Source organism: Lagopus leucura, unplaced genomic scaffold (assembly GCF_019238085.1).
Source record: "Lagopus leucura isolate 7727_CA_CO unplaced genomic scaffold, USGS_WTPT01 Super-Scaffold_100012, whole genome shotgun sequence".
Taxonomy (NCBI): Eukaryota; Metazoa; Chordata; class Aves; order Galliformes; family Phasianidae; genus Lagopus; species Lagopus leucura.
Window position 1 is genome coordinate 11169114 of NW_024962267.1, and position 25128 is coordinate 11194241.

A 25128-nucleotide genomic window follows, 5' to 3' on the forward strand; every position below is an offset into this window, starting at 1 on the left:
TTTCTGCAAACTCATCAAGGTTCCTGACAGAAATAGTCATAGAATCCCTTCCAATTTTATAGTGATGAGGGTATTTTTCCTTGTAGTTTGAAAGTTCCACTGCTCTACTGTCAAGTGGGTGAGCAGAATCTGTCCTGGGATGTTCTGCCAGTTGATGTACTATTTAAGTTTCCTATTTAGCTTAAGCCTTGCTTTCTCAAATAAAGGTTAATAGGTTAAGATATTCTGTGATATATAATAGTCCTTCAATTTCTGTAGTGCTGGTTATTATAGAGCCAGAGGATTTGCAGAAGAAAAGCAGAAAAGAGAAATTGCTGCACAGGCAAAGCTAAACAGTTGTCCCACCATCCCTAAATGACTGAAAATTTAACTGATGTGGCACTGAAAAAATGGTAGATCCACTTTGTTTAGAATCCTTTGTTAGCAGAGACTGTCACTGTGTCATGCTTTCAAAATACTACTGCCTCTTAAACTGATTCAGAACAGGCAGGGATTTATGGGGAAGGAATTGTTGCTGGCTACTACAATGCTAGGTTTATGTCTCAAAATATTGATTTTAATTAGAAAATTGAATCTCAGTTTTAGAAATTGAAGCTGCCACTTAAAGAGGGTCTTATTTTATAGCCTTCCAACTCTACTGCAGTGCACCATAGTAGCTTTCTAGAGGAAAAGTTAAAGTGCAAAGGCAGAAGACCCTGTTTACTGAAAGTGAAATTACGTGCTGAGGACTATACCAGTCTACACCATCCAGTACTCTCAAGTCTTGATTTTACTTACACTGGTTTTTAAGTCCCCTAAGCTCAAGGTTTAAGAACAACTAGAATTGCTGGAGTGAATTTGTTAGAAGACTGGATGAATGTGGCAGAGGGAGGGAGGGGATGTTTTTTATTTTAAAATAACTGTTAAAACTGACTAAGCCTATGTGTAAGCCTTGTAGCTTTACAGAGATAGCTTAGGTGCTGTTTTGCACAAGAGCTTACAGGAACCTGTGAGTAACAGCTTGAACTTCTATTCTCTCATCCCTGCGCAGGAAGGCTGTGTAATGTTGCCAGTGCTTTTCTAGGCTTTCACATTAAGAGAGGAAAGAGGGCAGAAGAAAACTGTAGCTTCTGAAGAAGGCACTTTGACTCCCATGTGCTAGTGGTGTTAGAGTGCATTTCCTTGAGTTTGTACACAAGCTGAGAGCGAGTAACCCTGGAAGACTTCAGGGAAGAGAAGCAAAATGTTATTTCTAAAAAGTTGCCTCCTCTGAATGGCTGAAGAAACCTGAAAAACAAAAAAAGGAAAAACTACCAGCAACCAGACTTTTTCCCACTTTATATGCAGAAGTGTCCCAGATAGGAACTATTGTTGTGGGCATCAGGTGCTGCAAAACAGCACTGCTTTTCCCTGCTTCCAGTTGGCTTGCAATGAGAGTCACTAAGAGAGAATTCACAAAGAGCAGAGTGGTGGTGGTTAAACAAGTGGTACTTCAGTTCTGTTGATATCTGCTGAGGTTTTTGTCTGTTCTGTATTGCAGTATGCGTAGTTCCCTGCACTGTGAACATCACTGTTAATTTCTCTTTTGGGTGATTTTTCAAACAAGGGCTAATCAAATTTCTATAAACTACGTTAATTTAACTTATTTGCCTAAACATTCTGTGGAGGTTAGCACAAATGTTCTCTCATTCTTGGCTGCATGGTCTTGCTGCATTTGGAACTAGAACAGAGACAGCTGAAAAGCATTATTTGGTTTCTGTGTGCTGGAGTGTCTAATCTTACCTTTAGCCTGACTACCTTTACCTAAGTCATGATTGTTCTCACCTGGATGCAGCAAGCATGTGCTCCCCAGCATGGCACCACCTACTGTTGTGCAACTAATGTATATAATGTAGTAGCACAAGGACAAATGGAAGTAGAATTACTCCTGCTTTCAGCCTATGCTATGTTTCAGGCTGGGTTTGTCCTGCATTATTTTTGCTTTGTTATTGAACCAGAGTAATTAGGTTTGGGGTTATATAGTGGAGAATAAAACCAATTTTGTGTTCTCACCAAATACTGCTTTTTGGTTTTGAAGGCAAAAATGGATGATCACTGTGTGTTTTCATGTCATTCACTTTCCGTGGAAAAATTTCAAATTATGCAAGATATTTTAAGGACTTTTCTGTCTTTTTTTCTGTACTTCCAGAGTATGATTTCATCCATTGTAAATAGCACATACTATGCCAATGTGTCAGCAACCAAGTGCCAGGAGTTTGGGAGATGGTACAAGAAGTACAAGAAGATTAAAGGTAAATTGGTTTTTTTATTTTTTTTTTCTTTCAAACTTGTTGAGCTTCTGATGATGGTTTGCAATTATTTACTTTAAGTAAAAGTGATGGTAAGCTTTAATAATATTATTGAGTTCATCTACGAAGAGGGAATGGTCACAGCACATTTGAAATTAGATCTGATATTTTACAAACAAGGCTGGCATGAAAACAAGTCACTCAATACATGCTTATAATATACCGTTTAGTTGTGCTGAAAGATCCACTGTGTTTTGAATTATGCTAAAATGTTTTGTGAAAAAAAGTGTTCTGGTAGCTCAGAATTTAAAACTGTAATTACTTTGTAAATCACCTTAGTTGCATTATAACCATGAAATCTAAAGAGCTTGTCTAAGTAGCAGGTGCCTTTGCTCTTAGTTTAAAGTCCTGCCAAATACACTGACAGTTCCTGCCATGTTTTCTCATGTGGAATCTGGGTACCAGTGGAGCATTTTGTACCTGGCTGTTTGGAGGTGTTGCTAAATAACATTTTTCTTCTATATTTTTGTCTCTGTTATACTACTGAAGGGAAGATTTGTTGTCTGAAGGAAGGCATAGGCTTTTTTTTGTTGTTTCTGTCTGTGATCCTTTCAGTGGCCAGGAAAGTTGTAACAGGATTCACAGATGCTATGTAGAACTGCAGTAATGTCCTGTCCTGATTGAGAAGCCGTTGTATTTTGAGTCACACAAAGATTAACGTCTTTCAAAAAATCTGCAGTCTTTTTTCTTAAAAACACACAAAAAAATAGCAGCATACATGAGCTGGGAAACGCTTCTTGTTTAGTTTCCATAGGGCAGACTAGAAATCTGCATGATAGCATCAAGAATCCGCTTTTCGAATTAGGAACACAGGAAGCAAAACTGCATGGAATATCAGAACAGGGCATGTGGGTTTTCTCTGATGCATGTCTGGTTCACGCTGCACGTACCTGCAGGACTCTCAGCTGTGTGGTGATTAGTTTTTCACTTGGCAGAAACAAAAAGGAATGCTTTATGGAAAAATTATCTGTGGATGGAAGGAAGGTTGTTCAGGCAGATGTGGGTAATAGTGTGGATGTGGAAATGCAGGTGTTGCTTTTCACCTGTTAAAATGAGTTAGGATTGAAGTAAAAATGTTGATGCCGAATAAATTTGGTAGTTGTTTTCTCTCTAAATTGCCATTGTGTTAGGCAGAAGTGTCTTTTTTTCTAAATGGTATCTCTTAATAAAAGAATTTCATTTGAAGTGCTGTAACATATCCTCCTGGTTAAAAACAATCAAAGGACTCAAATAGCTTCAAGGTCATCACTGTTTGCTTTTACTTGCCATTGTTGGAGAGCAGAGATAGGCTCCCCCCCCCCAAACTGGGCAAGGGTGTGATGCCAGTTACAGAGGCACTGGAAGCCCTTAACTGTAGTGTTCTTAGCCGTAGAGATGCCACTACAGCTTCTGAGTGTTTCTAGCACACTGCTGTCTTCTATTTTCTTCCATTCTTAGAGCATTGAATTCTTTAAGCTCCTTTTTTAAAAAAACTTAATAAGTGCACAGTTAAATTGTTAAGTGCCATAAAAACAGAATGAGACCTCAATCAAAAGGTCAAGGATCCAAACCTGAAGAATTTGCCAGATAACTCTGCATACGTGCTATTCAAAGAGATACAGCCAGTTGCTGCTGTTTGGAAGCGTATGTGTGTGCGAGTAGGAGGAGGAAAAGGAAGGTTAAGGTATGTGTGAAGTAAACACAAGCTGCTATAAAGCAGTTCAAGTCGTGTTGATTCATCAGCCATATGAGTGGGAGAGAAAACAAAGAATCTATGGCAGGTACTTTAGGGCACAAAGAAAAAGCAGCCATGGAACTTCGGGGCAGTAATCTAGGCCCCCTGGAAACAGGAAGGGCACTTGTTTGGGCAGTTTCAATTTCTCATTTCTGTTTTCAAGACGTCTTGTTTCTTTTGCATAGACAGATATTTTTACAGGACGCCTCAATTAGTACTCAAACTCAGTGACTTACATGCTTCATTCATCACGTGTTCCTTAAAGGAAAGGTAGATGCATGACACAACATTTCACTTCTGGGGTTGTGATCTGGATAGCATAGGTAAAATTCATTTGGAGTCACTGAGGCACGAACCCTATCCATATGTAAGTCTAGAGCTGGCAATTAGAAAGTAAAAACAAAAAACAATTCACATGAGCTGTGGTAAATGCAAAATATGAAGGAGCTTCAGAATAACTTTATTGATGTTGCAAACTAAATGCAGCCTACAGTGTTAAACGTGTTTCCTATTATCTGCTTATGTCTGTTTTAATAAAACAGTGGGAACTAAATGGTTGCTTCTTAATCAAAACCATGATTTCCTAAACATAAGCTTTATGATTCTGTTACAAATTGCCACATATATATAGATCTCTTAGGTCAAACTTTTTTCCTTGTTCATAGAAATAAATAAACAGTAAAACAATTATATACTCTGGAAGATCAAAGTAATTACAACTGAGGCCACGCTAAAGTAAAAAATTCTTTGGGGAAAAAAAAGCATCAAGTTTCAGAGCATGTAGTTCATGTTCAAATAAATATAAGAAAGTGAACAATCAATGATTTGATATCATTAGCAGCAGATGTAAGAGCTATGAGGTATGAGTGGAATTGTACGTAATCTCAAGTGAACGGTCTCAGTGTGCATTCTGTGGAACTCACCAAAAAGACAACTAACCTATTTTTGCTTGCAATTCAAAAAAAGTTTTCAGCTCAGCATGGTAATTTTGTCCTGTGTCAATACCATGCTAGTGTAAAACTCTGCTTGATTTTTTTTTTTCCCGGCCACCCTGCCCCCACGAGTTTTTAAGATGTTCACAGTTTACTCAGAGGTATGAGAGTCAGTGCACAGATTCTGGAGTTGCTGGTGTGAGAGTGGAGGCTTTTTTTTAACCTTGTTCTGAGCCTTCCACTGCATGTATGTTCAGAGACATGAGGGACATGAGCGAGTTTCTAACAGGATATCTGCTCTTTGCAGTCTCACTGGAATACACATGCATATTTCAAAGATAGCTTATATTAACTCAGTTCCAATAGAAAATGCACAGCACTTGGAAAATAAGAATCCTACAGTTCTGTGAACTTTTTCTTCCCTCTGTGGACCTGTGTAATCATTTAGAGTGGCAGTTAAGCTATTTAGTTTGTATTATCCTTTTGTTCAAAATACACACTATGAATGACTGTAATATTATTGTGCTCTTTTAAGTTCTGTTTTGTGGTTATAAAACATTTTGAAAAATGTGCACCCTTTTGGTTCTCAGTTGCATACATGACAAGATTTAGGTATAATTAAACTGCTTGAATCAAGAATTGCTCTTTCCTGTTTTTAGTAAAGGCTACATACTAGTGACTGTGGTGCTAACTGTACGACATGTAGAGACGAGTTTCCAAACTTCACCATGCAAATAATGTCATTGTCAAGGGATAAAATTTGCACCAGTTACCTACTCGTTGCCTGGTCTTTTGGGTTCATAGCATTTCAAATACTTCTTTAGTTCTGTTTTTCAGTAGATGTTTCACTTCTCAAGTGTCATGCTTTCTATTTTTATCAGGACTATCGCTGTATCAGCATCCTTTCACAACTGAAACTCTTCACTGGTGTGAATCTTTTCTTTTTTTGCCTGATGACACAGCTTGGTTTGGTGGGAGGAAGTTAGGAAGGCAGAGGGAGAAATAAAAATATTGTGAACTTAAAAATAAAGAGATGTATTTTCTTTGTCTGTGTATTAGGAACATATTATTTTTTTTTTGCTCCTGCCATCAGTGGCTGTCAAAATATAGCTTTCTGTGGATGTGAGTTTTGAGACTGTGGCTGTCTCAAAGTTTTTGTGGAATGATGAGTACTTCTGTTTAAAGGAGGTGGTTCCGGTTATTTCTATTGCAATAGATCCGGAACCAGCTCCCATAAGAAAGAGTTTTTATAGCTTCCTTAAATTGAGAATCTGCTTTGGCTGCTTTTTGTTTTTTCCAGTATTAACGATGCGATGTTGTCTGCTGTTGTGTTCTGGAGAGTATGCACATATACTTGCTTAATTCCCATAAGGGATTGACAGGCCAATCTGATTTTTTGGTTCAGTGTTCTAGAGGTCATTCTAGGTTAAGAGAGGTTAGAACAGGATTCTGAGGGGTTCCCAGCTTTGTTAATACCAAACTAAAGGAGCCTTGAATTGCAGCACGGTCATAACGCCAGTGTGACTTGGTGAAAATTTTAATTATGTGCTTTGTTGAATAGTTTTGAATTGTTCCTCTGAAGCAGATGTTGCAGAAGCCTCATGAAAAGGCATAACAGAACATTCTCAATCAGTGTTTCTGACTTTTAACAACACCCCATTATCGATACACGTGCGTATATGCATGAATAGAAAGTCACAGATACATCTGTATAAACAGATGTGTGTAAGCATACGTACATAGAGATCTTGACCTTTAGCCTTTTTAACTAGATAGTTGAAGCACAAATGGTAAGGCTTTTTAAGTAGAGATAATTTCATGTGTTGTTTAGATATTAGTTGCGGCTCTGACACTGAGCCAGATAAGGTCATTTAGGTTATCTGGGTGGCTCTTGACCTTACCGTAATTTTTTTTTCTTTCCACGCTCCTGACTATGTTTTATTCCACTAAAAATAAAACTTTTTAAAAGAGAAAGGTAAGAAAGAAGCATCATTCAGGGGCAAGCATTTCAGCATCTAGATCATACAAGACCCGAAGATCATCTCTAACTTGAACACATCCTCACAGTATGTAGACTGCTGTGTTGTACTGTTTTATGAGGAGAGTTGTTCATCTATTTGCACTGGATCACAAGGAAGAAGTAGAATCTCTTTAAGTATAAGCTGAAGCTGGTACATTTCAGCAAGATTTAGAGATCCCTTGGCTACTGTTTTCCCCACCCATATTAGAATATTGTATTTCAGCATTGTCGCTGATGTTAAGTACCAGTCTGGGGGATTTGTGTGCTTGTATTGTTAAGAGACAATTTACCCACTGTAGTGTGTTCTGGGAGCCTTATAAATTGTGGCCCTCTCGGCTATTCCTCTGCATAAAGAGAATTAAAGCAGGCTCTCTTTAAAAAAAAATTCTTAAGCTTAACTTTTATGTAAAGTAAATACATTGATGAATTTCAGCTTCTTAGAGTGCCTTTTTTTTTTTTTCCTGTCCCTTCTGGAGCAGTGGCCCTTGCTCTTAACAGCACTTGTGGCAGGACAGAAGGGAATAATATGTCCATTAGCTGAACCGCCTCGTGTGCACGTGCGTGCCTGAATCTGCAGCCATTGCTGCTATAGGGAACGTATGTCAGTTCAATAGAGGTTGGAAGCCTTTCTGTTGAGAAACCACTTAGCTGTTTGTCCCTTCCATCTTGTCCCTGCCATGCAGAAGGTTTTTAAGACTGCTTGTTTTTCACTTTTTTTTAATCTGTGGATGATGACCGAGTCTGTTCAGATGATCTCACTGTGTCAACTTGATGGCTTTTAAAATGCATTCAGTTCCAAGTACAGTGCTTTTTCTCAGTGAGGACCAGTTGTGTATGAAGGCTGGGACTTCTGTCCAGCCACACTTGATTTCATAGTGACTGCTGAATTGTCTTTGTCATGGAAATACTTTTATATTTTAACTTTTAACTTTTTAATATCTCCAGAATTTCAAAACAAATTTTCCTTCAAAATGTATAAAAAGTATTCTTGTGTGCTGCCAAGCAGAATTATTTTTGTTAGTTCAATAGGAAGGGAGTTTTTTAGAAAGTAAGCACTATTGGAGGTTAGTTTGGAAAGGGAGGAAGAGATGAAGCTTAGACACAGATACCAACTTTCCTGGTGTGAGAGCTGCAAAATGGCTATCTCTGATCACATGGACTTCATAGAACACAAAATCCATTCTGTCGCTGAGAACAGAAATGAATTCTGTTCACTCCAAGCGTCTAAGGGCTTACATGTCTTTTGTAATGATGTTTGTGTTCTGTGTCGGTCCTTTCATCATCTTTGCTGTTATGAGTCAGGAAGAGATGTGTATTTATCTCCCAGAGGGGCTGCACAATTGTCTGGGTATTCTAGGCAATTTGCACCTCCCTCTTGAGGTGTCCACAAAAGGTTAGTGCTCAAATAGCAGGGCATGCTTCCTTCACAGTACTTTGACAGGGAGCAAGATATTTTTATATCAGGTGAGACCATCTAACTGGTATGCTATTTCTGTCAGTTCTGACTAATGTTTGTCCTAATTCTCCTTTTCCATTTTACACAACCAGTATTTATGCATTAGATTATGTGGTCTCTAAAATGCCTTCAATGCAATGATTTTTCTGCCTTACGAAGAATAAAGTTCATACTGTTATGTGACCTTCTTAACCTGTACAGCAACCCCAAAATAATCTGGAATGAATTTGTGTTATATTCTTCCTTTCTGAGAAGCAGCTTTTGGAAGCAGTGCAGTTCAGGGACAGCGCATGAGAAGAATGTCTTCCTACATTTAAGCAGGATTGTCTGAGAACATGTTAGTGTTTGTGTGTCCCATGGGATGACTAGGATCTAGTCTGTAGGACAAGAGGAAGGGAAAGGCTGATGTGTGGAAGTCAACAATGCTGGTTCACTCTACCCAGTTCCCTTAACAATGATGCTGATCAATGGCCTCCTTTTTTGATGGTTCTTCCAAGCACAAAAATAGTGACATGTGCTTTGGGAACGGAGCGATTTGTAGTGCAATGGAGAACAGACAATGGCCTTTCCTGTCTGTTTTCCATTAAACTTGGATAAAGGCCTTTGCTACCCACAGCCAGCGGCCAAAAAAATTCTGTATGTGCTCCATAGCTATTTTGAGGTTATTTGCTATCCTGCAAGAGTAGAGGAAGTGCAAGGTTTTAAACGTTAAGATTTCCTACCAAGTGTGCTGCTCTGGTCAACTCACATTCTCTCCAGTTCTGGCTGCAAGAACAAACAGCCCAGCCAGAGGTCAAGCAGTAAATGAAACCAGTGGATGACTTTGAGTAACTACAAAAATTGAATGTTGAATGAAAATGAGACTCCTCAGATCAATCCTTTGCACTGAAGTGGTTAAGTGGGCTGTGATTAAAACAAATAAGTAATTATGCTAATTATAGATAAAATGATAGAGAATTACCACTATAAAAGCACCTTCTGTGCTCTGGAGTGGCTTTGTTATATTTACAAAGAGGAAGTTGATAATCATAGGGTAAGCAAGAGGGCACCCTGTTGGTGTAGTGCAGCACCCCCAGCTCTGCATGTCACTCTGAGATGGAGGTAGTACGGTGTCAGAGCTGCTTTTCCCATGCAAGGCTCCATGATTCAGAACAGGTTCAGCTCCAGCGAGTAAGGTGCTGTCGAGCTATGAGAAACTGTGGGAACCTCTCCATCTCTATGCCTGTCATACTGAAGCTCAAAAACAGAGCTCTTTGCTGGCCCAGACTAGCTTAGTTTGGCCTTTACCACTGCTGGTAATGGCTTTTATGATCACCAGGTTTTAAGTAATAAATAAAACAAAGATGCAAGCTCTGAAGCTGTTGCACTGCAGAACAACCCGGGGGTGGTGACATCCTGTCACAATTGAAGCATGGCAGTCCTGCTGACTAGTAACTTATTACAAAAAATTTCTTTAGCAGCCTCTTCGTGCTCTATTTTGTGCAAAATGCTTGTATGCCTGTGGGACTAAAAAGTTGGGGACTCGCTGGGTCACGGGTGCTGCAGGGCCCTCTTTGTGACCGTGGCAGTGTGGTGCTGGGAGATATGTTAAGATCTGGCTCTCCCTGCTGCATCCATTATTGTGCGCTAAGCAATTTGGATTCCAGTGCTGTCCGTCAGTACAGTGCTGTTCCTAAGCCCTAAATACCCCACAGGCTCTTTGTCAGAATGTTCCTATTAACAACTTGGTGAAAATAAAGGGTGAGGGGAAGGGAAGGTGGAGAAATAAATCTTATTTTAAATCTCTTGAGCTAGTTTCATTTCAAATGGAAAGTTGCATGTGGACCACCCCAAGCTATTGTGCTGTGGACTGTCAGCTGTTTGTTCAGGGAATCTGGGTAGAGGGTAAGAGTATCGTGCAGGGGAAGGGTGCACTGGGTTGTTTTTGTGCTGTATCCAGGAAGTTTCTAGCTCAGTATGAAGCTGAAATACATTGGCACACGTGGTAATCATTATGAGAAAAGAAAGGAACATTTAAATATGACAATTTGCTGCTTCCATTCTGTGGATTATATTGGTGTCCAAGTGTTTTGCAGAGGTAGCTACATCTTGTAGCGGGATATGGGCAGATGAAGGGCAGATACCATTCTAGGGTACTCAGTGAGCTGCCTGCTAAGCTTGGACATGGTACCTGTGGTCCTGGTACCTGGAACCTGCCTATGTGGTACGTATGGCTTCTGGAGGCTGACTCTTAAATGTGGAGGAGGTGTTGGACTTGGCGCAAAATTGAATACCAGGCAACATGATGCAGGAAGAAAAGGGAAAACACTGCTGTAGTTTTTGTTGTGACTGGACTGCAGATGGCAGGTAGGTAACAGCCTTCTGGGCCAGCTTTTGCTTAAATAGCATGGGCACTGTAAGCAGAGGAGGACTGACAGCAGTACTTGAACACAGACCACAGGCATTGATGGAGCCCCCTCCTTCCCAATTTAAGGTCCTGCTGCTCTGTCTTCACTGTTTTATAAGCCAGTGTGTTCAAATACCAGCCAGCTTATAAAGGACTACAGGAGGCTGGCTTCTGCCTCAGCACTGTGTCAGGCTCTCTCCTGCCCAGGCCCACAGAGCCCCACCAGTTCATAGCCACTGATGAACAACAGGGAACCTGATATGGGAAATGTGTTGGAGAAGGAAAGAACCTTGAGGAGTTAAGTAACGCACATCTTTTCTGTCTAGCATAACTGTTAATGGTAACCTTTTATTATTGAAGGGATTGAAGTGACTAGAATCTGGTTGGCTTGTTGGGAGTGGTTGTGTGGCAATATAGCCTAATGTGATCGAAAAAGCAAATTGATAAGAAGAGGGGAAAAAAAAACACCTATGGAAGCAAGTCAAATGATGCCTCCTTGTAATTGTGATTCCAAGTAGCATTGCAGAGATTAACAGCCTGGCAGCCTTTTCATCTTAAATTTTATTTTTATAGGGGTTTATGACTTGGCACTGAAGTCAAGAGTGGGTGGAAACTTGGCAAATGTGGCTCAGCCCAGAAAGTGGATGTTATTTATATTTACTTCTCAACAGGATTTCAAAAACACTTGGTTACTGTTTTTGAGTTCTAACAAGTAGTAATTTATTGGTTTCAGTGACTTATTCTCTGTATATTTCTTAAACTACAAAATAGGTGAGAAATTGTTTCAGCTTTCCTGAAGCTACTTGTGGAAGGACTTTAGATCTCCAAAGGGTGTAAATGTAGTTCTTGATGCATTTCCTTTCAGTAGAATGCTCCTATTATTTCATGTACACTGAACAACATCTTTATTGTATGCACATTAAGTTAATTCCTGATTCTCAAGTAGCAGCTGTACCTTTGGAATAATTACATTTGGTTTTCCTGGCAACAGTGTGTATTTAATAGCATTATTCAGGTACAGGCTCACCACAGAAAGGCTCAGGTGATTATATGGCCATGTGTTTTTTGTGTGGGCCATGGTGTTGGATGGGGTCTTCTCTAGAAAGAACAGCCTTTCCTCCCTATGACCCTGCATGCCTTCTGTGCCTAATGCTTGGGAATGGGTACTTAATCAGTACTGAAGTAGGAATTGTTAGTACTTTCAGCAAACTGAAATGCTGTGTTATGTGTTTAGTAGGCTGCGAGAAATTTATGGAGATGGACAGTCATTTACAATAATGTTTGTGTATTGCAAGAATTGTACGGCATTTCATAGCTGAAACATCGTGCACAAATAAACAGTTATAAAATCAGTTGAGTTGAAACATTGGCTTTTGAAGAAAGATGGAATAAGAATTTTATTAGAAATGCTTGATTTTTACTTATTTTTTTCATTAACAAGGATTTTATTGAAGGTTAAAGGCTTTTTGGATTTTTTTTTTTTTAAGAAAAAAAAAAGGGAACAGGGAAGTTAAATATTTTGAAATAAAATTGCTGGGTACTAATTTACCTAGTTATAAAAATGTGTACTTGCGATGTTCTGGAATGACAGCTCTAAAGACAAAAGTTGTGAGTGTCTGTGTTCTGGGCATCATTCCCTCCCTCATGAGAATTCAACCCTCTCTGTCTGAGATTAACTCTGAAAGGTGAAAAGAGCTGTCTTTCTGTTTAAAAGGAAACAGAGAAAGTCATCAGTAAATTGTCACCTTGAGTACTATGTAAAGATTCAAAGCTTTATGTGGATTAGGTCTTAAAAGAGTTCAAAATCCTTGTACCACTGTTGATCATTACACAAGTTCTGATTGCGTTACGTTATTTATCAAATAAATCCTGTCGTCTCATTTAGCAAGAGCAACATAAACATGAGGTAGTAGTTTGTTAGCTGTATGGTAGCAGTCCCTGGACACTTCTAGATCAATAGATAAATGCCCAATTTTGTGTAGTGAAGCTCGTGGAATCTTCAACTTTGTATAAAATGACTTTTGATTACTTAAAGTTATCTAAGTAATAGTTTTACTTTTTTATTTTATAAACTTCATTTCCAATTTTCAAATATTACTTGTAAAGGAAATTTGGTTTTCTAATACAGACATTTAATTTGGCAGTTGCACGAAAAGGTGTTGCAGTATTACTGATGTAAGATATCTGAAAGGGCTGTAGCTGCATATATGATTACAATAAATGCATCTGGTTTGTAATGCTTCATTTTTTTTTGTAATACAATGTCACTTAAGAATAACAGGTTTTTGTTCAAAATTTAGTTTGAAGATGGTAAAGCCATAAAATAACGCTATAAACCAGTAAAAGGTTGCTGTCAGAATCTGTTTTCTGTAAAGTGGACATTCATGCACAGTTCCTTCAAGGTTTCCAGACAGAGTAATGAGGCTTTTGTTAGAACCATTGCTCTGAAATGTTATCATTTGTGAATCAAGGATATGCATGGTTATGTAGCATGCTTTCAGGCAAGCAACTTGATTCTGCTGCAGTACATCTAGGTGAATTCACATTACCTGGTAACTTTATCTGCACATGATGCAAGGTAGACTTTATGTTGGAAAAAATATAATTGCCGAGTTTGTAATGAGAAGTTGTTCCATGAGCAGCATAGGGAATGGTCTGGTTTCCATTGAATTGGTGTGGGTGGATACTAATTTGGGTTTCTCTCCTTCAGCTCGATGCCAGTGATTCTGAAATTTTTCCCCTCTTTTAAAGAGTTATTCAATTTGATGACAGATTCCGAAGTTACTGACAGTGTGAGTGGAAATGTCTAAACTCGTTTCTTTAGGAAATGAGGCTGGAACAGACACCTGCTACCAGTTTTACGAGGAGGCTTCCTAAGAAGTATGAACATGTCTTGATTCTTGTTGCTCTTACTTGTATTGCTTTTGTTCTGTTTTTGAGTAGCTTTTATGCAAGTGCAGATTTGAGAACTAAATTGGGTGCTGTACACCTGGAGTAATTCTTACTCTAATGGTCCTCTTGTAAGTGCCAACTTTAATTGACAGCAAAATAATTTTTCTCTTTTAACAGTGGAAAGAGTGGAAAGAGAAAACCTTTCAGACTATTGTGTTCTTGGTCAACGTCCCATGCACTTACCAAATATCAACCAACTGGCAACTTTGGGAAAAACTAACGAACAGTCTCCTCATGGCCAAATTCACCACAGTACTCCAATCCGAAACCAAGTGCCAACGATGCAGACAATGATAAACCCTGGGCTCCTGTCTCCTCAGCTCAGTCCACAACTGGTGAGGCAGCAGATAGCAATGGCCCATCTGATAAACCAACAGATTGCCGTCAGCCGGCTATTGGCTCACCAGCACCCACAGGCTATCAACCAGCAGTTCTTGAATCATCCACCCATCCCTAGAGCTGTCAAACCAGAGCCATCAAATTCATCGGTGGAAGTCTCTCCAGATATTTACCAGCAAGTCAGAGATGAGCTGAAGAGAGCCAGTGTATCTCAAGCTGTCTTTGCAAGAGTAGCATTCAACCGCACACAGGTATCCGTTTCTGTTCTATAACCAAGAAGTGCTGAGGGGTCGAAGTTGTGACTCTTGTGGGGCTGTGTGGTTGTTGCAGATCAAGGAAAGGTGTACCCCAGAAATAGGGCATACCATCCACCATTTTTTCCCCAGTCTCATTGGCACGATTGAGCAAGGCTGTGTATTCATAGAACAGCTGTTTGCTTGAAGTTGTTTACCCTAGTGCTGTCACCTGAGCTTTGCTCTCTAGTTATCGTTCTGCTGGTGTGAGTTCTTTCCTGAGTTCTTCTCTGTGGTTATAAACTTCGACATCTGCTCCTGCCTGATGGCCAGGGAAAGGTAACAAGAGACTAAGTGAATCAGCATCTTTTAGTTTATGTCACTTTCTCAGTTCCTTCTTGTGGTAACTGCTGTTGATTGCACAACTACTGCAGAGGCTAGTGATACAGAAATGAGGAAGGCAGGTATTCATAGGCCTAAAGGCAGTCTTGGTGCTGGCTGCATAAGAGACAATTGATTGCTGGAAGAGATGTCTGCCATTTGCAGCTGGTTTTCTCACTAAAATATTGAAACTTAGATGTTAAAATAATTACACAGCAGCATCAGCGTAAGCCTAGCACCTGGAATACCTTAGGTGAATGCACATTCAGAAATGCAGGCTGTTTACGTTTATCTTGCTGCCAGACAGCGTTCAAGGCATACAAAACACAATTTCTGGTTGATGATACTCCTCCGTAAGGATTGATAAATGGGGAGTGATATCATATTTAAATATCGGTACAATTTTCTTTTGTACAGTCAGAGCTGATCTTTGAGATTAGCTTTACCAGCAAGAGAAGACAAGGGCCATGTTTGTATGTGTCTGCAGGAGGTCTGTCTGTCGAGCCATACAGTGCCTTTGTACGTTCTCCTGGATTAATGATTTTCTTTGGCACTGCCATTTTGGAAATGCCATATTATGAGGGAACTAATTAAAGTATGGAGCGCATTTTTATTACTTCCCTTTTTCCATTAAATTCATAAGATGGCTGCACTCAGAAAAAACATTCATGTTCAATCAGCATGTCTTTAAGTTCTGGGGTTAGCCTTGAGGATATCGAATGAAAACTACATAGGAATGTATGAGTATTTCCTCTTTAAAATGCTGCTTTTAATTTGGAAAAGCTTTTCATCCCTCTGAGATCATAACCTGTTGTATATAAAGCCTTGTATAATCAAGGTAGATAGTATTGACAGAATGACATATTCTATACTTGAGTGAGAGCTCAGCATTAACCTTGCTGGTGAGGGTTTTGCTATAGTCACTGAACATGATGTTTTGCTTTAGTCGGACTGGGACAGATTGGTAATACCCAAATCTGTCACTAGACCACAAGTATATCCCTGTCAAGCTGTCAAACAAATTGTGTGTTAAACTGGCCGTTCAGCTGTAGTGTTTAAAAGGGGGCAATGTTTTATTCTGCGTGCCTAGGAAATCCCACGCCTCACCTATCCCTGACTGTACACTCCACTTGACTTCTGAAGACAGCAGTGAAAAAGCAGGCGTTTTTGAGAGACTACTCTGCTCTTTTTTAGTGATTTTACAGTTTTTCATCTATCTATGGTGTTTAATAGCAGCTGTGATGGAAATTATCCGAATACGGACTAAAGAAGCTGTAATATGTTTTTGTTGTTGCTGTTTATTTGGCCTATTTGTCCTGCACCAAGCCAGTGCAGGAACTGCAGGCTGTTGTTCTGCACACCACAGTGAAGAAAGCACTGCGCTGCTGCTGGGAGCTGTGGCAATGTCTCTTTGTGGTTCAGTACTTCACGAGTGTCTAACTGTCCAGATTGAGCTCACTCACTGGGAGCACAGACCTGAGCAGCCCTGAGTTGACAGGCCAATGTGATGTCCTTTGGGAAGGTGTCAGAGCACCTCTGCTGGACAGGACTGCACCAGGAAATGGGATGTAATGCTCTGTCCTCCAACCAGTTTACGCTTGAGACTGGTAAACAAAATAGTGTGTAATTCTTGGGTATTAGAATCACTGATTTTGTCTTTACTCTGTCCTGCTGATATTTGTCTCAGATTGCACAAACTTCTCTAGATTTCACTTAAGGGGGAAAAAAAAAAGATTGCTTCATTGCAAGTTACCAGACACATTTTTATATAAAAGGAAAGAAATTGTCTACTTCTTAGTCTTCCATCATACCTATGAATATACCTGTACAGCCTGTGACAGTGATTCCAGAACAGGCTAGTCTCAAACATCCATAAAAGTGTTGCTCGTCTCAGAGCTGTGCTTCAATAGTCTAAAAGACCAGTGAACCTTACATGCAGTGCATTACATCCTTATGACCTATCACTGCAGCAAAATAGTGTAGTTGCATATTTATGCATTACTGTCCTCAGCTTTTACTTTCAACTCAAATCAGTCTCCCCTCAGGCCAGAGACTGTTACCCCAAGTAGTAAGAAGAGGTGCTCAAGCAGTCAGCTTTGTACTGCACTGTAGGAGATGTGGGATAATCCCAAACATCCATGGGGGGGAGAAGTGGAACTTCCTGATGTGAAAGTTCTGCTTTCACCTCCTTTCATTCTCCTTTTTGAGTCTTGTCAGGAGACACGGGGATCTGTGCATTTCTCTCTAGAAATACTTGGATTAGAAACTGAAGCCCTGTTATTTCTCATTATGATATCAAAGAATAGATGCTGTGTGCCAGCCAGCTAATAACTGTATTAATCACTGCGTTATGGGCCGCTGCTTAATCCTTCTTCATGGTAGTTCTGCAGCACACGTTAGCCTATAATTAAGTATAGCTTCATGAAATATGTACTGTGAGACTTGCTTAATAGATAAACTATTCTCTGATTTATTTTCAAGTCCAGTGACCTACATACTCAATGCTGAAAAACCCCTTCTTATGAACATTATTTCTCCCCCGAGACCTTCCATCTGAGCAAATCTGTTAAATGAAGTAGAGGAAGCTTTGATCCAAACTAGGCTAAATCCATTGGAACAAGTGGCTGACACATGTATGTATGCGTGTATGTGTGTGGGAAAGGAGGATGGTCAGAAGATGGAGAGGTACAGTTGCATGATTTGTGAGACATCCAAACCTTCCTCTAAAAATTGGAAAGTCATAGCTTCAGACACGCTATTTCCTTATGCCTGTGGCCATGCTGTTGTCTGCACATGTGAAAAGAAAGTGCTTTGGTTTCTGTCACAAATGCTGCGCATTTCCTAGGACACAGACCTGCCACTGCAGTCCCACTGAGGTGGGAAGCTCAGTACTTGCTCTGTGCCCGGGACTGCAGCACAGCATGCTTGGCTAGGAATTGGCTCTGGCTGTGTTGACCACAAAGAGGGATTCTTTCAAACAGAAAGTTCCAAAATGAACATTTTGAGATTTATTTCAAGTTGGATATCAGAAACCCTCAAAGTGCGAATAATTGATGCTTGGTGCCTCTCTGTGTCGTCTTTTTCCTTTACTGTGAGAGAATCAATGTCGCAGTTTTAATTCACCCTGTTGCAGAATCTAAATGCTTATTTATTCAGTGGTTTGGGACGGTTGGAAGAGAGTTCTTCAACCCCTACAGAGAATTCAGTTTTTGAAGGTTTTTAATGGCATTATTCCCAACAAGGGAGAAACTCCTACATACCCTTCAAAACATTTAAAATGATTGTGCCCACTAGCATTGTTTGTGTCACCTATGAATGGTGCGTGTTGGAAAGACATCCTCATAGGCTTTGTACATCCTCACGGATGCTAGCAGCACTGCATTTCTGGACTACAGGCATGGTCCTCCTATGTGAACTGTGGTAAGGTGCTATTCAAATTTGTCAGTGTGGTTTTGTAGCCTAAGGAGTGGTACTGGGACTGTTGTGCTGCAGGTTAGGGCTCAATTGAACTTGTGAGATGCAGGTAGATAGGACAGAGCACAAAGGCTGCTTGTATTCCTGGCCTGCATTTAGCTGCCATCATTTCCTTCCCTCCAAGGTGGCCCTGGGGACCCTCAGTCATACAGGCAAGGGAGTGGGTGTGGGTCGAGGCAGTGAAGGAAACTGGTTATGGTGAAGGTGTTCAGCAGCATTGCTGGGGCAAGAGATGCGGTTTCTTGCTCATGTAATGACTTCTAAGACTACGATTTGCTCCTGGAGGAGAATACACACGGGATTTTTCAGCATCCTCTGGGGAGAGTCAATGTACTCCCTCCCTTTTGTGCCATAGTATCTCCTAATGCAGCACCCAAGTTGCAACTGAAAGGGCTGATATCACCAAAGCTTGTGGTATCACGAGTTGTAGTGTATTGCTAAGTGGTCATGTGGTGATGGATACAGAGGTAAGAGAGGACTTGTTTAAAGGGAGTGCATGAAAATGCTCTTTTGAGTTCACCCTGTCCTTCTCTGAAATGGTTGTTGTTGTGGTTTTTTTTAGCGAATCTGAAGTTACTGAAGTAATCTCTGCTCTTCAAAATCTGTAGTTTTAAACCAGGAGATTTGAATCCTGCTTTGCATGAGAAAAATTAACTTGTTTTCCACTTGTGCCTGCTTTCTGGGCATCCCTCATTGCTGCAGGTTCAGACAGGGGAGGACAGTCAGGCTGTTTTTGTAAGTCCAGATGCCCTAAGTCACTGGATCAGGGAACCGCTTTTCTCTGCTTTGGGAAGTACCCCATCGACTGAAAAGCCTATAGACTGAGTGTTTTCTGTTTATATCTTTTTTTTTTTTACGCATCTTTTTTTGCCAATGTTTTGACATAATAGCCAAAACTAGTAAAATGTTTGGGCGAATGGCCAGTGCTTGTTTTACTGAACAGCCTCGCAAACTGGGAATATCCGTGAACCTGAGGCTTTTTGAATGAAACAGTTGTGGTGCCAGATATAGAGAGCTGGAGGAGCAGGCATGTTTGGGATGCATGCAACTCTTTTCCTAAAGAAAGTTGGCTGCATTTAGCTTTCTGTTCCTTTTCTCTCTCAATAGTTAGCAATGAGGAAGCATTTTCTAACATGTAGACCGGAAGGCAGGTCAGCTCCTGTGACTTGTGCTTTTTGGGTACAATCAAGTAACAGAACAGGAAGGGGGAAACTCTACTTTTACACCCTCAGATGTAGTGATATTTATAACAAAATAAAACAAACGGATTCATCTTGTTTGAGGGATTCTGCCATGCTTTGACTGCAGAAGTGGACTGAGGTGTAGGTTCAGTTCTGGGTGCCCCAGCTCCTGGCGTGACTGTGGGTATGTCCAGGCTCCTGCCACGAGAAAGGGGACAGTAATGCTGCTTGGTGTGCAAAGATGCAGCAAGTCAGGTGTGGGGGGGCTTGGAGGCTCTGAGGGCAAACGGAGCGGTTGGTGAAGAAACTCCAAAGAAAATCTTTGGAGGCAAACAGGGAAGCGGTGGCAACTCTTCATTCGTGCCTAATTCTGCTTTCTTTGGCAAAATTCCCCCAGACTGGAGTGGGAGCAGAACTGGGACCTTTAATAGGCTTTTTAAGATTAGAAATATGCTCTGTTGTAATAGCTGGAACTTCCACCTCTGCTTTCTTGTGAGCCAAATCCTGGACAGAATTCCTCTTGCAAGTAATTCTTCCTTTGACTTAAGTGAGAGAAAGATGAGCAGCTTTCATTCTCTGCCTACTATCTTGTGAGACATTCAAGCTGCTTTCATTGCTATGGTGTCTGTTCCATTGTGCACAGACTTTCAATTAGTGAGGGTTCTGGTTTTGTTTTTTTGAGGGGGGAATTTTTGTTGTGTTTTTCCCCATAGAAAACTCTGTTATTGCATGAAACCGTTTCATGCTGTCTCCTTGTTTTATTCTTCTATGTAATGTGGCACAAGCAGCGTTCTGTTATAGTCCCAGGAAAGAAGGCAGTGTGTAAGGGAAGTGCTTAATTTAATAAATTGCAGATTTTTAGTACATGGGATATTTGTTCCAACCGTTGGTTTTTGCACTGCCCAAAATTTCAGTTTCAATTAAGTTAATTGTATTCAATAAGCTGAATGAAAAATCTTAAGTAGCACGTGAGTCAGGCTTTCAGAATGTGTGCTTGTCGGGGGTGGCTGCTGCCTGCTCAGCTGAGGCACAGGAGCCCTGAGCCTGGGAGTGAGCGCACGGCTGTACAGCGTGCTCGAGCGCTGCGTCCTGCTCGCTTCCCAGCTTGTTTCAGCACAGAGGTTTGACATGAACCTTATAAACGGTGGCACCACGTGGCTGCAGGTGGTGGGTCCTTCTCTGCCTGCTTTTCTCCATGCATCCACATTCAGCTCAACATCTTGTCTTCCCTAATAAAAAGAAATACTGTAATAAAAAAGAGACTTTATTAAACTAATGCAATAAAGGCATTTTCTTTGAGGATTTAAGCACTTCATTTTTAATAATAAAAATCAAATTGTCATAGTTGGACCCTGTATAAGTTTTATTCAAATCAGCCTCTAAATGCTGCGTGCCTAAGCAGCTCTCTCCTGAGATGTATGTATTTTACCATTAGTTAAATGAGTTTAAGAATGAAACTCATACTTTGGCTGTAGGCAGTGAATCTAAGGATCAGGAGATTTTAAAAAAATTTTTCTTTAATGAGAGACTGAGGGTGTTAGGAGACACCTGATCTCCTGTTCACACTGGTGGAAAACTGCACAAAGTCCTTTGACTTCTGTAGCTCATGTAAACGGACAAGAGCATTGCATGCAGATGCTTTGCATGTTGAGACAGAAAGAGGTGGTCAAGGAAACGGGTGCAAATGCAGTTTTGTGTGATGGAAACTGTGACAGGATAGATCTGAAGGTGCTTGGTTTGGCTAACAACTTGAAATTTTCCACTGATTATCTAAACTAATTTTGCTGCACAAAATTGGACTGGACACATTGCCAGGATAAGCATTTCTAAGCAACTTCCAGCACTTCTGCTTTATATCCTAGATGAAGTTAGGAAGAGATGCAAGGGAATGGAGGCAAAGCTATATCTGAAAATGAGCTAGATTCCTAAGAAGCAAGTGCTTCCTGTAGACTTGGTTGAGTCCTGCATACTTAGAGGCAAAGATTTCTCTCTTAAAAAATGATTAATGCGTCTTAATCAGCCTAGAAAACAATACTGGAGGTCGAAGCTGAAGCCTCTAGTTAAAGCCAAGAGGCAAAGAGATATCATGGTAAAAGCTTGCCCTGGCACAAGAAAAACATGGCAGATAGAACTGCTTCATTTCCTGGAAGGGTGATGAGAAGTTGGTGCTTCTGCAGAGCTCCACAGACTGACCTTCAACCTCAGCTTTCAGCTGCAAGCAGGAGGCAACTTTAAATACGGCCATTCATTCCTGCCTGGTCAAACCAAGCTTCTTGTTGTGTACTGACTGTTGTGAGATTTCTGTGTAGGTCACTAGGAAGGACTAGCTAACTAGAGGCTCCCAGGTGTGCTGCCTTCGCATACTGGAAACGGACCTTTCATACTGAATGAGGATGCTGAGAGGAGACAGGCTTATTGCACGGGTCATGAAGATTCAGATTCTGACTTCAATAAACACCTACGATTTCTGATCCTCATCAATCACATCTATACCTGAAGGGAAGCAGAATAGCTTTTCTTTTGAGATGGCTGGTTATGTGTGCTGTTTGTGCTTTGAGTACTACAGAAGCAAAATTTTTCAGCATTTTCACTGTTGCTCTTAGCAGTAGTTTAAGTATGGATAGGCACAGATTAACTGAAATTATGAAGAAAGTGTTTATGCTTTTTTAGTCCTTTGTGTGTATATAATCTTCTACAGAACATACAAACTGAGGTTTAGTGCATTAGTTGGGTTTATTCAGGTTTTTGCCCTGGCCAGTGTTTCAGTTGTCCCAAGCCTTGTTCTGAACCTTTTTAAAGTTGTGCCTGCTCTCGTGGCCACATTGCTGAGGTGTGGGTGAAGCAGAGTGCGGCTCCCAGCTGAGGCTCTGAACTTAATGTGTGTGAGGTCCTGGCCAGTGCTGTGAGTCCCCAGCTGCCTGATGGCCCTCACCCTCCTCTGTCCTGAGGACATCGGTGTCTGGGCTGTGTTCCAGCATGACCTCCTTAACCTGATCCAGACTACTTTTGAAAAGCCTTGGTTGCAAAACTGTCCTTCCTTAGGTCACTGGTAGTGCAGTCTGCTGTCCCACTGAGACCTCATTTATGCCTTTACAAGCCTGAATCAAAGCTCTTTGGGAAGAAGGCAGAAAGACTTTGCTTGCCTTCCATGGGCTTTGGTCGAGCCTTTGTGTTGGTCTCAAAGGCTGGTTAGTCGGTCCTTCGGATCGAGGAATTGGCCTGAATAACATTCACTCTCATTGTAGTGCATTTTCTTTCAGAAGTTGCTTGAAAAAGTTTCTTTGTGAGGTTTGACGTGTTTGTCCTGGAAATCCTGTATCTGGGAAAAAAATAAATGAGTTCACAAATGGATTTCATTGGATGAGTGCAGGGCAAACCCCCAAGATAGTGACTTTGCTGAATTGTTTTTGAAAGATTAGATTTCACTTGTTTGAAAAAAAGAGAAAAAAAAAAGTCAAAATTGCTCCTACCCTAAATAGCTCCAAAGACTTTTTTATTTTGACTGGACATGCGCTCCTTTCTCCACTTCTGGCTAGTTTTTTTTTTTAAGTCAATTAGGGATCCAGTGTGAAATTTAAAAAATAGCATCAGTTCCAAGCACAAACCAAAATGTGCTTATGCAGAGTCTTTCTCTTGGGATGCTTGGATAGCACAGCTCAGCAGAGCCTGTGCAACTGTTCAACTTTTCATCCACTGCCTCTTCAGTAACTGGCTTAAAAATGATGCCCAGGAGTGGAAAAGCAAAGATTTTAATAAGCTACCTATCTTGAAATTCATCCTAAAAGCTGTGTTTGGTAAAGGAGACCTGTTTGGTCACTTAAAATCAGTACTAGACTTTCTAGTCCCTGAGTCTCTTAGGTTTGCAGAGTTGATTGCTCTGCAGACTGCCAGTATTATTTATTTATTTATTTATTTATTTTAACACGAGATGTAAGTAAGTCGGAATGAGCTAATTTAGCCCATGGAATTTTATAACAAAAGTATGAGTGCTGTGGGTTCCCCCTCCAGCAGAAATGCAATTTGCAGAAATGAAAACATTCTCTGGCTGGCTTTAGGGTTTTCTCAAAAATAGAAACAGTGGGGTTGTCTGGCTGGGCCAGTTTCCTCACCACACACCTGGTGTATATCACTTTAAAAAATAAATTATGCCTCATTAAATTACAATTAAATGAAATCACGATCATTTGTTTTTCTGGAAGGAAGATGTTTTGCATATTGAAAGCCTAATTTGTTGCAGGTGACAAAAAGGCTGAACGGATTATTTAATATCACTTTATTTTTATATTGTTGCTCTCTGGTTAGTTTGTGTATACTTCAGTAGCTCAGAATTATATTATTGTAAACATTATTGCTCTCAAGACACTTAAATTTATCGTTCTACTCTACCGCTCAGCTATCTAACCGCTGTTGTTTACCAGCACTGTTTATCTTTAGTTGCAGGAGGACAGGAGATTTTTCCCTCTAAGTTGGTTTTCTTGTTATCTGTCCTGCTGTTGACATGGCTCTGGAGCTGTCAAAGTGGCTTTGCCTACTGTAATTGAGCCGCAGGCACTTGTTGCAGCCAGATTTCCTAGCTGCAGGCTCGGAATGAGCACTGGGGCAGGGCCCAGTGACCACTGATGTGGTGTTCTAGGGTCTGGTGACTGAGATGTGTGCAATATTGCTATGTCTCTGCAAAGGACGAGATCTTCATAGAAACATGAGGCACAAACTCAAGTCAGAACCGTCGACTCTCTCCCACGATGTGCCATTTCTGATTGGAGCCCCCAAGCCCAGAGCTGGTGTCTCAGGCAGTAAGACAACTTGTCAGTGCCATGACTGAGCCACGTGTACCTGTGCCCCTGATTTACATACGGAGTCAATGACTGCGAAAAGTAATTGCTGGCATGCTTTCACATATGCTCTCCATTTTTGAAATTGAACTATAAATTTAGCCAGGCTAAGATGGGAGGAGAAAAAGCGGTCTTAGAGTCAGCTCCAGAAGCTTTCAGGTGCCTTTTTTTCTGCAACCCCATTAATTTTTGGAAGCTGACCCAAAGGGGAAACAAAAAAAAAGTTACATATCCTTTAAGACCTAGAAAATTAAAAATTTGGAGAATCTGTGGAATTGATATTTGTTTACTGCCTTCGGAGAATTTTCCACTGACTTTAAGGGGAAATTATAATAGGGCCATGCTGTATTGATCTTGGAATGCCTCAAGTCACAGGCTCAGCTTTCTGAAGCGTCCTGTTTCTGTTAATGTGCAGCGCGTGAGTCTGGCAAACTTTGGAATTCTTTTTACAGAAGATCCCTACTTTCCCTGAGGGGTGGTAAACTCTAAGAAGGAATCTGGGTGCGAGCTCGTGGCTTTGTCAGGGCTGCAGAGTGACAGAAGCAATGCCAGGGCTTGATGGTGCCCGTGCAGGCCTGCTCCACCTGCCCGCCTCCCTGCAGCCTCCTGCTCCCGTTCCTGGTCTGAGGGTCTCGCCATGCCTTCACGCCCAGACCGGGCCATCTGGGGTCTGCAGGGACTCCTGTCTTTGTCGTGTAGATTAGGAGCTGAAAAGGTGAGCTGTGTCCAGCCTACCTACAGGTTACCTTTGGAGCTTGTTTCAAGCACTTCAGGCATCCATACTGCTGAAGCACAGCTTGTGCGTATGTCTTTTAACGTGGATGTTCAGTAGCAGGTGACAGATAAAAGTAGATACAGACACTTGTTTGCCTGTCTGTTTTGTCAGGAATTCTGTTCAGTA

The 25128-nt window shown here is 40.8% G+C and overlaps 1 protein-coding gene across 1 annotated transcript in view; it reads left to right on the plus strand.

Moving 5' to 3' along the window:
* Positions 1-25128, plus strand: part of SATB2 (SATB homeobox 2) — a 124256-nt gene that overhangs the window by 58383 nt on the left and 40745 nt on the right. Inside the window, 2 exon segments of the mRNA XM_042874587.1 lie at positions 2168-2270; positions 13905-14377. Of these exon segments, the coding sequence (XP_042730521.1) occupies positions 2168-2270; positions 13905-14377 (576 nt within the window).